The sequence below is a fragment of the Lithobates pipiens genome, unplaced genomic scaffold (genome assembly GCF_037356315.1).
Source record: "Lithobates pipiens isolate NorthernLeopardFrog02 unplaced genomic scaffold, aLitPip1_a1.2 Scaffold_16, whole genome shotgun sequence".
NCBI classification, from domain to species: Eukaryota; Metazoa; Chordata; class Amphibia; order Anura; family Ranidae; genus Lithobates; species Lithobates pipiens.
Genome location: NW_027507748.1, coordinates 18,233,274 through 18,250,992, shown reverse-complemented (window position 1 = coordinate 18,250,992; position 17,719 = coordinate 18,233,274). Strand labels below are relative to the sequence as shown.

The window sequence follows — 17,719 nt, the reverse complement described above, 5'->3', positions numbered from 1 at the left end:
ATTTTAGTTTTTCCTGCCAGGTAAATGGGCAAACATTTTCAATAAAATGCGTCCTTATATCCAGCCTACCCAGTGGAGCTCTGATCTCCTTTTTCAAAGCTTTCAAGCCTCTTCTCTTTGCAAAAAAGTGTTCACACAATTCAGTCGGAGCAGACAACCCCCCTCCCCCACTCTGTACAGAAATCCCGGAGTGCTCAGGGGATCCGGTGTCATGGTATAAACAATACAAAAAAAAAAAAATTGTAATACAAAGATTTTATTTAAAAGAAAAAAAATAAATATGTCCCTTTAAAAAATAAATAAAAATTTTTTTAAATTTCCCTCCCTATGTGCACTGTATCCTGGCGCCAGGCGCAGTGCAATATAGGAAGCGCCACGTCTATGCAATCACATGATTGCAGACAAGGCGCTTCATTTTGCAAAAAAAAGAGGGCTCTGTGGTGCAGCTGATCGCGCAACAGCTTCCGGCGCGATCGACTGGCCGAGCGAGTACATAGACTTGCACTTTGAGTGAGTGGTGCTTCCGACGTCACTCAAGGAAGTGACGTTGGCACGGCACTTCTCTCTTCTGCCCGCCTGAGAGGATAAGGTAAGGGGCTGCTGCTGCCTACAAATTCAATCTTCTTCTTGATTATTTATTCAGCGCCACCGCCGGTACCCCCTCCACATCCACAGGGTTACTATGGTGGTCGGCAGCATCGATAATAACTTATTATCGGTGTTTGGCAGCATACCCCCCAAACAAGATTTAAAAAAAGGGTTATTATCGGTGGTCGGCAGCATTAACCCCCATACCTGCCCCCCAAACAAGATTTACAGAATGCAGATATGTACAATTTACAGAATGCAGATATTTGCGATTTACAGAATGCAGATATGTGCGATTTGCATGTTGTAGATATGTGCAATTTGCATGTTGTAGATATGTGCAATTTGCATGTTGTAGATAGGTGCTATTCACAGGTTGTAGATATGTGCAATTTACAGAATGCGATTTACAGAATGCAGATATGTGCGATTTGCATGTTGTAGATATGTGCAGTTTACAGGTTGTAGATATGTGCAATTTACAGGTTATAGATATGTGCTATTTACAGAATGCAGTTATGTGCGATTTACAGAATGCAGATGTGTGATTTACATGTTGCAGATATGGTCAATTTAGTGGTTGTAGATATGTGCGATTTACAGAATGCAGATATTTGCAGGTTGCAGAATGCAGATATGTGCGATTTAGAGGTTGTAGATACGTGCTATTTATAGAATGCAGATATGTGTGATTTACATGTTGCAGAATGCAGTTATGTGCGATTTACAGAATGCAAATATGTGTGATTTACAGGTTGCAGAAAAGGTGCCTGATGTGGTTATACACAAGATAGGCATGATTCATCTGCTTTAGTAGAGCCCTGTGTATAATGTGCAGCCTGGTATATGATGTTGATTCGATGAGGGGTTTGGCTCGTGAGAAGTGGGAGGGGCCAAATCTGAAGGGGTGGGGTCTTGCACCCCCCATCCTAAAACTTCACCAGTTGCCACTGTATGGAAGTATACAGCTTCACATTGTACACAGTACAAGATTTATCTCTCATTTCTTCCAGTGCCTGAATCTGAAGACATATTGGCTACAGGTCCATCTGTGTCATGCATAGACTTGTATGTGACAGACTCTCCAGTGAGGATAAAGGTGGCACTGGATGCATTCTGGGGGGCGACAGCGGGCAAAGACCAGTTATGTATGCTAGCCTCAGGTTCTTCATTCCCAGGGACGACGGGCACGGACCCATTCTGTATTAGGACAGCCTCAGGTTCTTCATTCTTGGTGACAGCGGGCACAGATCCATTCTGTATTAGGATAGCCTCAGGTTCAGTACGCTCGGTGACAGCGGGCACAGATCCATTATGCTCTGACACAGGTGTATACAGCACGTCTTTTTGAGTTTTTGGGATCCGATTTCTGGAACATTTCTGAGCATATAAAGAAAAGGAGGACATGTCAGATGGTATAGGATACCCTCATAAAAAAAAAAAAAAAATATATATATATAGTTGCTCTAACTCAATCTTCCACCATAGGGTACCACTGCCAACACCCAGAAGCTGAATCCCTCAAGATCCTCCCATTCCCTCTCTCATGTAAGCCATTCTGTACGGTTATATCTCGGTCTTCTCTGTGGTCTCTTCCTATCAGGTTCTCCTCAGTGTGGAACTCCATCGGCTGGTGGATGTCGGCAGTGGTACAGTACAATGGAAGCTTTAAAATGACACAATCACTTTGTACATACAGGTGACAGGTCTCCCCCTATACTCACCTTACAATCTTTCTATTCTCGAGAATACCGGGTACTACCAGGTATGGAGGAACACATGGCCTGCTCCCGTGTGATGGTGCCCAGGTCCAGCAGCCACCCACAAGGCCCAAGCACAATACCAGGGGAGCGAGGTCACTGCTTCCTCTGGATTGCCCACATAGCTGATGTCAGTGTCAGCTGCAGAGTAGTAAGGAGCTGTGAGGAGGCACAGGTTGTTCTCCAGAGACTTGCAAATAATTGCAGGTAGTGTACATATTATACAACCCGAGGACAAACCTTTTATAACAATGAGTTAAGGAGTTGCATATTAGTGGAGGGGAGGGGAGTCCTAGAATGTGCTCCATATAAAACTCCTTGACTTTAGTCTTCTTGACCAGTTGTAGCAGTAGTATACGTTGGTTAACCACTTCCCACCAGATGGACATCATAGGATGTCCTTGACTTTCAGTTGTAATATCAGGATGTTGCTGCAGCTACAGGAATCATCCCAGTATTAGAGCTGCACGATTCTGGCCAAAATGAGAAATCACAATATTTTTGCTTAGAATAAAAAGATCACAATTCTCGCGATGTAAAAACTTTCACGTTATACAAAAAAGAAAAAAAAAAAAAGAAATGGGCTAACTTTACTATTTTTTTAATTCCTTTAATTAATTTTTTCCAAAAAAAAATTGATTTGAAAGACTGCTGAGCAAATACAGTGCGACATAAAATATTGCAACAACCACCATTTTATTCTCTAGGGTGTATAATAATAATAATATATATATAATGTTTGGGGGTTCCAAGTAATTTAATTTTATAGCAAAAAAATATATATTTTAACTTGAAACCAACAAATGTCATAAAAAGGTTTAGTGTTTAAGTGGTTAAACTTTTTTCACTAACACACAAAGTCTATTACATTGACAAATTGTTACAATGTTTATATTTAAGTTCAACTGATAAAGAATGTTTTGATTCTTGGCAGACTGCCCAGTTTTCTCTTCCTCTCTTTTGATGGCTTCAGAAGAGCAGAGAGAATTCTTTGCACAGAAAGAATTGTGAAACACTTTAGTCAAAATCATGATAACGATTCTTGACAATTAATTGTGCAGCTCTACCCAGTATTGTTATTTTTCAGCCAGGGATTGCCTTTTATGTAAAAGCCATCCTAGTGGCTAATTAGCCAATGAATTCCTTTTACAGGTGGTGGGAGGGGACATCACCCTCCAGAGCCTCTCAATTAGGGAACCCGGGATCCAATTTGGTGGTTATCATATAGCTGGCCATGGAAAAGATTGATTTAAACTGCCTTGTTCATTCCTTTCCTGCCTGCACCTGGTCAACATATCTGCAGTTTTGCTGCTGTGTTCCTGTGAAAGGCTTTACCCGGCTGACGTCCCTTCTGGTTCCTGAGCCTGTTCTTCTGCCTCCAACTATGCTGATCTCTGGTTTCCTGATTACTGGCTTGTCAGACTATCTGCGTTGGTTACCAATCCCTGGCTTATGTTTTGACTACTTTTACTGATCTGTACCATTTTTACCATTACATTAAAATTTGATTTTTACTGCATTTGTCTGATTCATGGTTCCTGACATAACTGAAGCATTGGCTGTATGGGGCCCTGTGTCGGGTTGTCTGTTTGGGGGCCCCCTGGTTTCTAACAGCAGCCCTGGCCATACCCATGGAAGTGATTGGGTGTTGCCTCCATAAAAAGCCAAACAGTTGTCTGAAAAAGCGCGCACACACACACACACACACACACACGTGTATATGTGATAAATGAACATAATAAAAAGTCGCACTAGAAATGCATCAGAAATCAAATAAAGCCACACAAAGTATACAAGTCCCATATAGTGATAAAACCGTTTGTGCTTAAAATCTTCAGAATGAAATCGGTGCTCCACTAGAGCTCAATTCAAGTGCCCCACATGGATGTGCACTCACCCCAGATGTGGACCAACTATTTGTACTATGGTCACTTTGAAAATTTAATTTTTATACATTTAAAAAAAAAAAAAAAATGAACTTTATAGATTTTTTCCAGAGTTATTATGTTACTGTCATATTTCATATGGTTTGATTTTCTCTCCTCCCTCTCTATGTCCAATATGAGGATGCGGTTTTTAATTTATCCACAAGATGGCATATACACACCATCTTGTGGCTAAATTAAAAACTGCATCCTCATATTGGATATAGAGGGGAGAAGAAAAAATAAGTAAAAAAAAAAAAACCAAAAAAAAAAAAAACCCATATGAAATATGACACTAACATAATAACTTTGGAAAATATTAAATAGATAATTCTGTAAATTAAATAAAAAAGTAAAAAAAAAAAAAAAATAAAAAAAAAAAAAATTGTATAAAAATTACATTTTTAAAGTGACCATACTAGAAATAGTTGGTGCACATCCACTAGTGCCCAATTCAAGTGCCAACTATTTCTAGTATGGTCACTTGGAAAAAAAAAAAAAAAAGTATACAATTTTTAATTTTTTTAAATTAACTTTTTATATACAATTTTCAGAATTTTTTTTCCCAGGGTTATTATGTTAGTGTCATATTTCATATGGTTTGTGATTTGTGTGTGTCATCTTCTGGCTAAATTAAAAACTGCATCCTCATATTGTAAGTAATTGGAAGTAAAGGGGGAGAGGTGTAGGGGGAACAAAAAAAAAAAACTCAAACCATATGAAATATGACACCAACATAATAACTCAAAATAACTCAAAATTAAATAGATAATTCCGTAAAGTATATGAAAAGTTCATTTTAAAAAAAAATTGTATAAAAATAGGATTTTTAAAAACAGCTTACCTGTAAAATCCTTTTCTTTGATGTACATCAGGGGACACAGAGCCATAGTAATAACTATGTGGGTTATATCGGCGTATCAGGTGCTGGACACTGGCACGCCCCTTAAGGCGTGAACTTCCCCCATATAACCCCTCCCATTATTATGAGTCCTCAGTTTTGTAGCCAAGCAATCAAAGTGTATAAGAAGAAGAAGGGAGGGACCCCTGTGTCCCCTGATGTACATCAAAGAAAAGGGTTTTACAGGTAAGCTGTTTTAAAAATCCTATTTTCTTTTCTTTCATCAGGGGACACAGAGCCATAGTAATAACTATGTGGGATGTCCCATAGAAATGGCAACTGAAGAGGGGGGAGAGACAGAATCAAAGAAACAGGAGGCCAGAGGACTCATACTGCAGCATGCAGTGTATGCTGTGCCCAAAGGCAATATCCTCATGACCTTTAACCACTTTCAGACCGGACCATTTTGCTGGTAAATGACCAGAGGTCTTTTTACACTTTGGCACTGCGCTGCTTTAACTGGTAATTGCGCGGTCATGCAATGTTGTACCCAAACAAAATTTGCGTCCTTTTCTTCCCACAAATAGAGCTTTCTTTTGATGGTATTTGATTGCCTCTGCGATTTTTATTTTTTGCGATATAAACGTAAAAAGACCGCAAATTTTGAAAAAAAATGATATTTTCTACTTTTTGTTATTAGAAAAATCCAATAAACTCAATTTTAGTCATACATTTAGGCCAAAATGTATTCAGCCACATGTCTTTGGTAAAAAAAAAGTCAATAATTGTATATTTATTGGTTTGCGCAAAAGTTGTCACATCTACAAACTAAGGTACGTTTTCTGGAATTTACGCAGCTTTTAGTTTACGACTGCCTATCTCATTTCTTGAGGTGCTAAAATGGCAGGGCAGTACAAAACCCCCCCAAATGACCCCATTTTAGAAAGTAAACCCCCTAAGGAAATTGATAAGTGGCATGTTGAGCCCATTGAATATTTTATTTTTTTGCCTCAAGCGATTGAATAATGACAAAAAAAAAATTTTTTTTTTTTTTTACACAAAGTTGTCACTAAATGATATATTGCTCACACATGCTATGGGCGTATGTGAAATGACACCCCAAAATAAATTCTGCTGCTTCTCCTGAGTACGGGGATACCACATATGTGGGACTTTTTGGGAGCCTAGCCGCGTACGGGGCCCCGAAAACCAAGCACCGCCTTCAGGCTTTCTAAGGGCGTAAATTTTTGAGTTCACTTCTCACTACCTATTACAGTTTTGAAGGCCATAAAATGCCAAGATGGCACAAAACCCCCACAAATGACCCCATTTTAGAAAGTAGACACCCCAAGCTATTTGCTGAGAGGCATGTTGAGTTCATGGAATATTTAATATTTTGCCACAAGTTGCGGGAAAATTACAAACTTTTTTTTTTTTTTTTTTTTTTCACAAAGTTGTCACTAAATGATATATTGCTCACGCATGCCATGGGCATATGTGAAATGACACCGCAAAATAAATTCTGCTGCTTCTCCTGAGTACGGGGATACCACATATGTAGGACTTTTTGGGAGCCTAGCCGCGTACGGGGCCCCGAAAACCAAGAACCGCCTTCAGGCTTTCTAAGGGCGTTACAGTTTTGAAGGCCATAAAATGCCAAGATGGCACAAACCCCCCCCAAATGACCCCATTTTGGAAAGTAGACACCCCTAAATTTAGGGGTACACTAGTGAGACTAGGTAATAAATGGCGGGTGCCCTGAAACTATAAAAAAATAACTAACCAACCAGCGTCACCTGTAACAGTTATATGGTGATCACTGGTGAAAGGGTTAACTAGGGGGCAATCAGGGGGCTTTATGCGGTAGTATATGGGGGTCCCTGGCGCTATAAAAAGCTGCAGCGAACCTAAATACCTACCTGCCTAACTAGCGTCACCTGTGACACTAATACAGCGATCAGAAAAACGATCGCTTATTAGGCTGGGTTCACACTGGAGCGATGCGGGAACGCCACGAATGCGCGGCGGGTTCCCGCATCGCATGCCTCCCGGCGGCAGTTCACACTGCCCTATGCGAACTGCTGGGAGTGTCAGTGAAATGTTACTGACACCCCCAGATCAGTTCGCATATCGCAGTGCGATCTGCAAACTCGGATCGCATGGTGTGAACACCCATGCGATCCGATTCTGCTGCGGGCCAAAAAAAGGGTCCCGTGCGAATTTGCGGCGGGTGTGGCGGGTGCGGCGAATGGCTGAACTCGAATCGCACAGAGATCGGATGTGATTTGCACTGCAGTGCGAATCACATCCGTTCTCATAAACCGCTGCAATGTGAACCCAGCCTTAGTGACACTGGCGACGGGGGTGATCACGGGGTTAAACCTTTATTGGGGGGGTTAGGGGGGTACCTTAGAACTAAAGGGGGCTAACCCTAACTGCCCTAACAGTTATTAGTCACAAATGACACCCGCCGGGTGATCAGGGGGTTAAACCTTTATTAGGTAATAAATGGCGGGTGCCCTGAAACTATAAAAAAATAACTAACCAACCAGTGTCACCTGTAACAGTTATATGGTGATCACTGGTGAAAGGGTTAACTAGGGGGCAATCAGGGGGCTTTATGCGGTAGTATATGGGGGTCCCTGGCGCTATAAAAAGCTGCGGCGAACCTAAATACCTACCTGCCTAACTAGCGTCACCTGTGACACTAATACGGCGATCAGAAAAATGATCGCTTATTAGGCTGGGTTCACACTGGAGCGATGCGGGAACGCCATGAATCCGCGGCGGGTTCCCGCATCGCATGCCTCCCGGCGGCAGTTCACACTGCCCTATGCGAACTGCTGGGAGTGTCAGTGAAATGTTACTGACACCCCCAGATCAGTTCGCATATCGCAGTGCGATCTGCAAACTCGGATCGCATGGTGTGAACACCCATGCGATCCGATTCTGCTGCGGGCCAAAAAAAGGGTCCCGTGCGAATTTGCGGCGAATGGCTGAACTCGAATCGCACAGAGATCGGATGTGATTTGCACTGCAGTGCGGTGCGAATCACATTCGTTCTCATAAACCGCTGCAATGTGAACCCAGCCTTAGTGACACTGGCGACGGGGGGTGATCACGGGGTTAAACCTTTATTGGGGGGGTTAGGGGGGTACATTAGAACTAAAGGGGGCTAACTCTAACTGCCCTAACAGTTATTACAGTCACAAATGACACCAATGCAAAAAAAATAAAAATGACATTGGTGTCACTGTGACTGGGGGGCAGGGGTAATTGGGGGGGTGATCGGAGGGTAAAGGGGGGGTGTGAGTGTGCCTGGCATGTTCTACTGTGTGTGTAGAGTGTTGGTGCAACTCACCGATCCTCTCTCCTCTGTGTCGGAACGGAAAATACCGACACGGAGGAGAGAATACATCACTTCCTCTCCTGTGTTTACATTACAGGAGAGGAAGTGATGTCACGGGGGATTTCTATTCGTCGGGAGCGATCGCGAGGGGGTGGCCATGAATGAATGGCCGCCCCCTCGTCCCGGATCGCTCCCGGACGAAAACCGACTGCCGCAGGCACCGGGCGGGGGCCCGATCGGGCCCCCGACCCGCGGGAGGCAAGGGACGTACATGTAAGCCCTTATGCCTGCCCGTGCCATTCTGCCAACGTACATCGGCGTGCGGCGGTCGGCAACTGGTTAATATCAATTATAAAAAAATAAATCAGATAAATGTCTGAACCAAAAAGACGTGTTGCGGTTTTACAGATCTGAGCCATAGAGCCCTGATGATGCACCACCCAAGAGGCACGAATCGCCCTGGATGATGTGCTTTTAATATGAGAAGGAAGAATTTTCTTCTTTAAGCTGAAGCTTGATCAACCACCTGACAAATCCATTTGGAAAATAGTGGATCTTGATGCTGCCTGTCCATATCTTGGACCCTCTGGCAGTACAAGCAAAACATTTTTTTGGCAAACCTGAGCGGTCGCCCTTAAATAGATTCTGATCGCTCTTACTACATCAAGAGAATGTAGTGCTTTCTCTTCCCCAGATTAAGGCTTCTGGGGAGAAAGAAGAATGAATAATATCTTTGTTTAAATGAAAACCTATTGCCACTCTTGGTAAGAATTCAGGATGAGGACATCAAACCACCTCATCCTTATGCATGATGAAATGGGCTCTTACAAGACAGAATTTCTTGTAAGGTTCAAATGGCTGATTTAACAAAGCCGACAAGACCAATGTTAAATCCTAAGGATTTAGAGGTGCCTTGATAGGGGGAATAAACAGTGTTACCCCCTGAATAAGCTACGCACCAAGAGTGGGAAGCAAGAGGCCGTAGGAAAAGACATCGACACAGCCTGGATCTGGTTCTTGATGAAAGTCAAGGCCAGCTTCATTTCAGATCCCATATGCAGGAATCCTGTCTATTGACATACTTCCTGGGGTGCCAACCCCTGGATCCACACCAAGAAACCTATGCCTTCCAGATTCTATAGCAAGTGATTCTGGAAGCCAGCTTCCTGGCATTAGTCAAAGTAGACACTACTCAAGGAGATCACCCACGATCCTCTATAGAGTGGGATTCAACAGTCAAACCTGTTAAACTCCTTGTCCGTAAAGTAGGATGAAATACCGGACCTTGTGCAAGAAGGCCTGGCAATAATGGTGGAGTCCGAAGGACTTCTACTGCCCTCTTTATGATCGATAAATTAAGATCTTCTGGGACCCGGCTGGGGCCACCAGAATCACTTTCTTCTGTTCCTGCTTAATCCTGCGGAGAAGGCACGGAAGTAGCAGGTCTGGGGGAAAAGCATAGATCAGTGAAAACTGATCCCCTGGGAAGACTAATGTGTCTGTTCCTCCTGCTAGCTGACCCCTTGTTTGACATAAAGTTGTCAACCTTCTTAATGAATCTGGACGTGAATAGGTCCATGTCCGGAGTACCCCATCTGACATATCGCTAGGAAGATGTCGGAGTGAAGAGATCATTCTATACAATAATTGTTGGCGTCTCAAGTAGTATGCCTGAAATATTAAAATTGCCGCTAGGCAAGGAGAGTTATGTTCTGCCAAAGCTAGAACATTATTCACCTCTTTTTTGGGTTGCGCAACTTCCCTTCCTCCCGTGGCTCTGTCAGACTGAATCCTGTCAGGACAGTCCCGTAATCTGACCAAGATGCCTGAAAACTTCCAACCAAGTTGATAGGCAAGGTCCTCTAACCTGGACCATCTCCCCTGGGCAGAATCTTTTTCCAGGGCTGCTCCCCAGCCTAGAATACTGGCATCTGTTGTTAACACCTTGCAGGATAAAGATTTTCCCTCCTGCTGGATAACAACCACCAATTTAGGCTCTGACCTATGCTGGGAGCGTATTAAAAACTAACAAGGCCTGAATCTTCTTTATTCCAGACCGACAGGATGGGGTCTTGAAGCAGTCTTTGAATAAAACTGCGCTTAAGGGACGGCCCTGAAGGAGGCCACCATTTCCCCTAAAAATCTCCTTCAGCCAAAATGAAGGAATTTTCCTTTCCTGATAAGTTGAATTAGTCCTACAATAGAACGGATTCATGTCTGGTGTAAGAATACCTTCTTCTGTACGGTATCTATAACCAGCCCCAAGTAACCTCCTTGATGGTTTTATGGAGAATCTTCCTAGGCTGAGAATCCAACCTAGAGATTTCAGATATCTACAGCTGAGATCAGACTCTGGTTTTGGACCCGAGACTGAATGATCTATTCAAAGTAGATCTTCTAATAGGCTAGGACCGCTATGCCTTGAGCCTTTAACCTGGCTAAAGGAGGTGCCAGAATCCTTCAGAACACTCGTAGTGCTGTGGGTAAGCTGGATGGCAGTGCCACAATTGATAAAAATAATTTTATGTTTCAAACCGCAGAGATTTCTGGTAAGCGGGAAACTTTGGCACATGGAGATATGCAACTCCCCTCCTTGAAGGATGGACACATCTGATCGAATTATGAAAGGATCGAATGTTCAAGTTACCTTACTACCAAAAAGTACTGGATCCCAGGGCCCAGCTTTAAAACCATTCGCAAGCAAAACCTTGTGTCTTCGGATGACGAGGCCCGGGTACCGTTCATTTAGTCCATTAAGGAGACATCAGAACGGATCCGGTCAGGATGGCTGGCTCTCAAAGGATTACTATATGGGGGAAGTTCACGCCTTAAGGGGCGTGCCAGTGTCCAGCACCTGATACGCCGATATAACCCACATAGTTATTACTATGGCTCTGTGTCCCCCGAGGTAAGAAAAGAAAAATGGTTTTCAATTATTTTTTTTTTAGAAATAAATATATGAAAAGTGTGGGGGACATTTGTATAGCGCCGTCCCTGGGTCAATACTTTGTAGAACCTCCTTTCTCTGCAATTACAGCTGCAAGTCTTTTTTGGGATTTCTCTACAAGCTTTGGACATCTAGAGAGGGACATTTTTGCCCATTCTTCTTCTTTGCAAAATATCTCAAGCTCTGTCAGATTGGATGGAGAGCGTCTGAACAGAAATTCTCAAGTCTTGCCACAGATTCTCAATTGGATTTAAAGCGGAGTTTCACCCATTTAAAAGTCAACAGCCACAAAAAGTGTAGATGCTGACTTTTAATAAATTGGACACTTACCTGTCCCACAGTCCCGCAATGCAGGTGCATGAAGCCTCTCTCCTCTCCGCAGCATTCTAACTGTAGGCACCTGGCTGTGGCTTCAAATCCGGGCCCGCACTACACATGCACGAGCCGTGAGCTACGAATGGCTGGGCAATCTTCTGGGAAATGTGACATGTCCCAGAAGATTGCAGGGAAGGGGGAGAGGTGATCTTCCTTCCAGCGCCACGGCGCTAGGGGAGGAAGTGGGAGCTGGGTTCCTGTAAAAACAGGGTACTCGCTACCCCTCAAAAAAAAAAAAAATATGACATGTCAAATGTGACACCATTCACCAGCACTTAAAGTGGAATTTCCACTTTTGGGTGGAACTCCACTTTAAGTCTGGACTTTGACATTAGCCATTCTGAATATGCTTTGATGTAAACCATTCCATTGTAGCTCTGGCTGTATGTTTAGGTTGGGTGTCCTGCTGGAAGGTGAAACTCTTCCCCAGTCTTAAGTCTTGCAGCCTCTAATGCCGCGTACACACGATCAGAATTATGGTTGAAGAAAGCTCTGGTTTTCCCGACAGAATTTCGCTCAAGCGGTCTTGCCTACACACAGTCACACCAAATTCCAACCGTCCAGAACACGGTGATGTACAACACGACGACGAGCCGAGAAAAAAAAATAAAAAATCAAGTTTAATGCTTCCGAGCAGGCGTAGGAATTTTGCGAGCCAGGATTTCTACAGATAATCTTCCGATTGATAATTGAGAACATGCTCTCAAATTTTTGCTGGCGGGAATTCGGCCAGCTAAATTCCGATGGAGCATACACATGGTTGCATTTTCCGATGAAAAGCTTTCATCGGTCTTTTGCTGCCCCAAATTCCAATCGGGTGTACGCGGCATAACAGGTTTTCTTCTAAGATTGTCCTGTATTTGGCTCCATCCATCTTCCCAACAACTCTGACCGGCTTCCCTGTCCCTACTGAGGAAAAACATCCCCACACCATGATGCTGCCACCACCATGTTTCACGGTGGGGATGGTGTGTTCAGGGTGATGTACAGTGTTAGTTTTCCGCCACACGTAGACAAAAAGTTCAATTTTGGTCTCCTCTGACCAGAGCACCTTCTTCCACATGTTTGCTGTGTCCCCCACATGGCTTCTCGCAAACTACAAACAGGACTTCTTATGACTTTCTTTGAACAATGTCTTTCTTCTTGTCACTCTTCCATAAAGGGCAGATTTGTGGAGAGACGACTAATAGTTGTGCTGTGGACAGATGCTCCCACCTGAGCTGTGAATCTCTGCAGCTCCTCCAGAGTTACCATGGACCTCTTGGCTCTTCTCTGATGAATGTTCTCCTTGCCAGGCCGGTCAGTTTAGGTGGACAGCCATGTCTTGGTAGGTTTGCAGTTGTGCCATACTCTTTCCATTTTCAGATGATGGTTTGAACAGAGCTCCGTGAGATGTTCAAAAGCTTGGAATATTTTTTTATTTTTTTTTTATAACCTAACCCTGCTTTATACTTCTCCACAACTTTATCCCTGGCCTGTCTGGTGTGTACCTTGGCCTTCATGATTCTGTTTGTTCACCAAGGTTCTCTAACAAACCTCTGAGGGCTTCACAGAACAGCTGTATTTATACTGAAATTAAATTACACACAGGTGGACTATTTACTAATTAAGTGACTTCTGAAGACCACTAGATTTTAGTTAGGGGTATCAGAGTAAAAAGAGGACGGAATACAAATGTACCCCACACTTTTGACATATATTTGTTTCAAGTTATCATTTTCCTTCCACTTCACAATTATGTGCCACTTTGTTTTGGTCTATCACATAAATTCCCAATAAATTACATTTTGTTTTTGGTTGTAACATGACAAAATGTGGAAAATTTCAAGGGGTATGAATACTTTTTCAAGGCACCGTAACTGCTTTTTAAATGCATCTTTAAAACAGGCATGGCTAAATGGCAGACCACGGTCCAAATGCAGGCTGCGTCACTATCCCATTCAGACCGCCGGGGTACTGCCATTTAGGAGCCTATTCTACCCACTGCCGCCACTCTGTAATCTTCACAGTTCTGGATGGAGGGCGAAAACTGCCCGAGGTTAATAAGCAGACAATTGGCTGCAAGAATGAAGGGCGATCCTAGTAGCAACCAATCACTATCTTGCAACTCCAGCCCACCCTCCATCCAGACTGTGCCGATCTCCAGCCTGTAGGTTAAGACATTAGTGTCAAAGGTTGAAAAGGTGCTGAGGACAGTAATGTGTGGGCGATAATGTAAATAGGGGAGCAGTACTATGGGGGGGGGGTTGATGTCAAGGAAGTGTGAGAACACCACTGTGAAAAGGGGTGGAGGGGGTGATGTAAAAGGGGGAACTGAGGATACTCCTCAAAAGGGGATCTTTATGTGAAGGGGGAGGGGACTGATGTGCAGTGGGGACTTAGGATGCTGATGTAAGAATGGGTTCAGGGGGTGTGGCTAAGCAGCAGATGTAGAAGGCCGTATTGGTCTCCCTCTCCGCCGATACTCCGTGCAATTATCCTCTATCACACCGAGTTCGGACCGATCTGGGTCTCCGTCGTTCAGTGCTGCTGAGGGCATGTCCAAACGGTTTAAGGACAGCAACAGCTCTGTGGATGATCCCAGCCAAGATGGCGCCTGGTCACAGCGCTCCTCCAAAGAATGAAACAAAGAGGTTGCCCAGAAAACTTTTCTTTGGCAGAAAAGTCCCCAAAGACAGACAGACAGACAATCAGCCAGCTGTATCGGCCCAGGGAAAAGCATTGGGGGGGGGGGGGGGGACGGCAATCTGAATCAGAAGATACTGTCCCACTGGAGGAGGCAGGTGGATTGTCACCTGAGTGGACCGATGTGAGTACTCCTAGAGATATTTTTACTGGGCCGCTGGCAGCCTCCTCGGAGGATACAGAACCCACTCTAAGACACATTTTCTCTGCTGTGACATCCTGCAATATGTCCATCACTCCTTGCTGCCCTTGCTGACAAACTCAAAGGGGTGAAAACAGAAATATCATTTGTACGTCATGATATGCAGAAGCTGCGAGAGCGTACCTCCGCTCTGGAGGGTAGAATTAGCACAGTGGAAGACGACATGGCTCCTATGCAAAGAGAACTGAGCTATAATTGCCACCTCACGGCACAACACGCTGCCCTCTTAGATGACTTGAAAATCACATGAGGCGCAATAATGTGCACGCTCTGGGCATCCCTGAGCGGGCTTAGGGAAAAAAACCCAGTCACCTTTATTGAGCAATGGCTACTCTCTACTTTTGGCAAGGACGCCTTCTCCCCTCTATTTGCTGTAGAATGGGCGCACAGGGACCCAACACGCCTTTTACTACCGGGTAATCATGCACGCCCATTTCTATTTAAGCTACTAAATTACAAAGACAGGTATGCAATTCTCTCCAAAGCTAGAACCCTGAGGGGGGCTATGGTTATTGACAAGGTTTTCCTATTCCCAGATTTTGACAGAGCTGCAAAAGCAATGTGCAAAGTTCATTGACGTGAAAAAAGGCTCCGGGATCTTAATCTACAATATGCAATGCTGTATCCCGCCCCCACCTTAGGGTGGTTGCACTGGGAGAGATTTACTTTGACAGGCCCACAGCTGCAGCTGGCTAGACCGTGAAGACCGAGCACTTAAAGCTGTTAAGGTGCAACGTTCTGCACCTGCCTGATGGTCCCTTACCCTGATCAATAGAGGATTGGAGGGAGTATTGTTCCCCCCTCTTTATATGCCTCTATCCCTGTTGCTTGCTGGGTTTCTCATTGCTACAAAATGACCACAGTTTTGTTATACTACTCCTTTTCTTCAATCATTTCTCCTAGACAAGTTGGAAAAAGGAGAACATTGGAACTGCCTACGGTGTGGGTTACACCACACACAATGCTGATGTGAAACCCTCACTACCATCCAGTGTCTATTACTGTGGGAGTTTCCTTTGCCTTCACCCCTCATGGAGGATCCATGGGGGCAATTCACACCTCAGCCCATTTGGCTGGGAGCCCTGTTTGCTCCAGCTGATCAAAGGAAGACTCCTACAAGGATAGGTGTTGCAAAACCCCAAATTGGTGGCCGAGATATAGATATATAGCTCTCCAATTCCCTCTGTTTTTTCACCTTCTTGATATTTTATAAACTTTTATCTATGTGTTATGTATCATTTAAAATTAGTAACCTTTATAGGGTTCCGGGTCCATCGTACTATCTAGCAAACATGTTATGGAATGACTACTGTCTCACTCCTTTCTATATTGTGTACTGAATGACATGTACCATGTACCTTGAACAACAAAATAAAACCTACTTTTCTGATAAAAAAAAAAAAAGGAATGGGTACATTAGGTGCACAAGTCATGGTTAGGTCAGCCCATCTTAATGGGCCGCACTACCTGGAAGAAAGTCCTTGGCCTTTTTTTCCCCCAAAATTCTGCCGCACCAAGCTGCATGGCGCTGCAGCAACATAGCGCATGGCACACAGGAAAATGCAGCATGGGTACCGACATAATATTCGGACTGAATTTGGTCTGAATTTTTATTCAATACCCCTGCTCTCAAAAGGTCACCAGGAATACAAATTGCACCATGGCTACAATGCTCTTCTAATAACATTTTCTGAACATTAATAAAAAATGTCAAAGTATTTGTGTCACTGCATATTTACTCTGGCTGCCCTATATGCTGGGTCATTGCCAACCTGACAGGGCCCGAGCCCGCTCCCCATCAACAGCCAGCAGAGGAGGAGGCAGTGTGCACAAATTGGATAATTGCACCACAATTGGGAGGGGTTTAAATATTGAGTTTATGTAGAGAGCACAAGGGTAAAATGTATGCGACTCATACACGCAGGTGTCAGGAGTAGGTAAGACACATAGTATAGGGGTCAGGAGTGGGTAATATACATAGGAAAGGAGTCGGTCATGTACAGGGTACATGGATCATGCGTATGTACCAAACGGTGTGGAAGAGTCAGGAAAGCGTAATGTACATAGTTTCAGGGTCAAGAGTGCGTAACACAGAATTCCAAGGTCAGGAGTGTGTAATGTATATAGTTCAGGAGTCACAAAGGGTAATGCATACGGTGCAGGGGTAAGGAGTGTGTAATGTACATAGTTCAGGAGAAGGTAACACAGAGTGCAGGGTTCAGGAGTGGGTAATGTACATAGTTCAGGAGTCACGAGTAGGGATGAGCCGAACACCCCCCTGTTCGGTTCGCACCAGAACCTGTGAACAGACCTAAACTTTGTGTGAACTTTAGAACCCTATTAAAGTCTATGGGACTCGAACGTTCACAATCTAAAGTGCTCATTTTAAAGGCTAATATGCAAGTTACTGTCCTAAAAAGTGTTTGGGGACCCGGGTCCTGCCCCAGGGGACATGGATCAATGCAAAAAAAAAGTTTTAAAAACGGCCGTTTTTTCAGGAGCAGTGATTTTAATAATGATTAAAGTGAAACAATAAAAGTGTAATATTCCTTTAAATTTCGTAACTGGGGGGTATCTATAGTATGCCTGTGAAGGGGCGCATGTTTCCCGTGCTTAGAACTGTCCCTGCACAAAGTGTCAGTTCTCTGTATTACGGGGAGCCGACAATTTAGCCGCAAGTGATTTTAAAAGACTTTTTCCTGCACAAATGACACTTTGTGCAGGGACAGTTCTAAGCACGGGAAACATGAGCCCCTTCACAGGCATACTATAGATACCCCCCAGTTACGAAATTTAAAGGAATATTACACTTTTATTGTTTCACTTTAATCATTATTAAAATCACTGCTCCTGAAAAAACAGCCAATTTTAAAACTTTTTTTGCATTGATCCATGTCCCCTGGGGCAGGACCCGGGTCCCCAAACACTTTTTAGGACAGTAACCTGCATATTACCCTTTAAAATGAGCACTTTAGATTTCTCCCATAGACTTGTATAGGGTGTTCCGGCTTTTCGAATTTGCTGCGAACAGCCCAAATTGTTCACTG

At 43.8% G+C, this 17,719-nt stretch overlaps 1 protein-coding gene across 1 annotated transcript in view; it reads right to left on the bottom strand.

The window, feature by feature from the left end:
• Positions 1 to 1,200: 1,200 nt before the first annotated feature.
• Positions 1,201 to 17,719, bottom strand: part of LOC143981647 (uncharacterized) — a 29,103-nt gene continuing 12,584 nt past the window's right edge. The window contains exon 5 of the mRNA XM_077479637.1: positions 1,201 to 1,968. Within this exon, the coding sequence (XP_077335763.1) occupies positions 1,582 to 1,968 (387 nt within the window). The 3' untranslated portion in view covers positions 1,201 to 1,581. The remainder of the gene's footprint in view (positions 1,969 to 17,719) is intronic.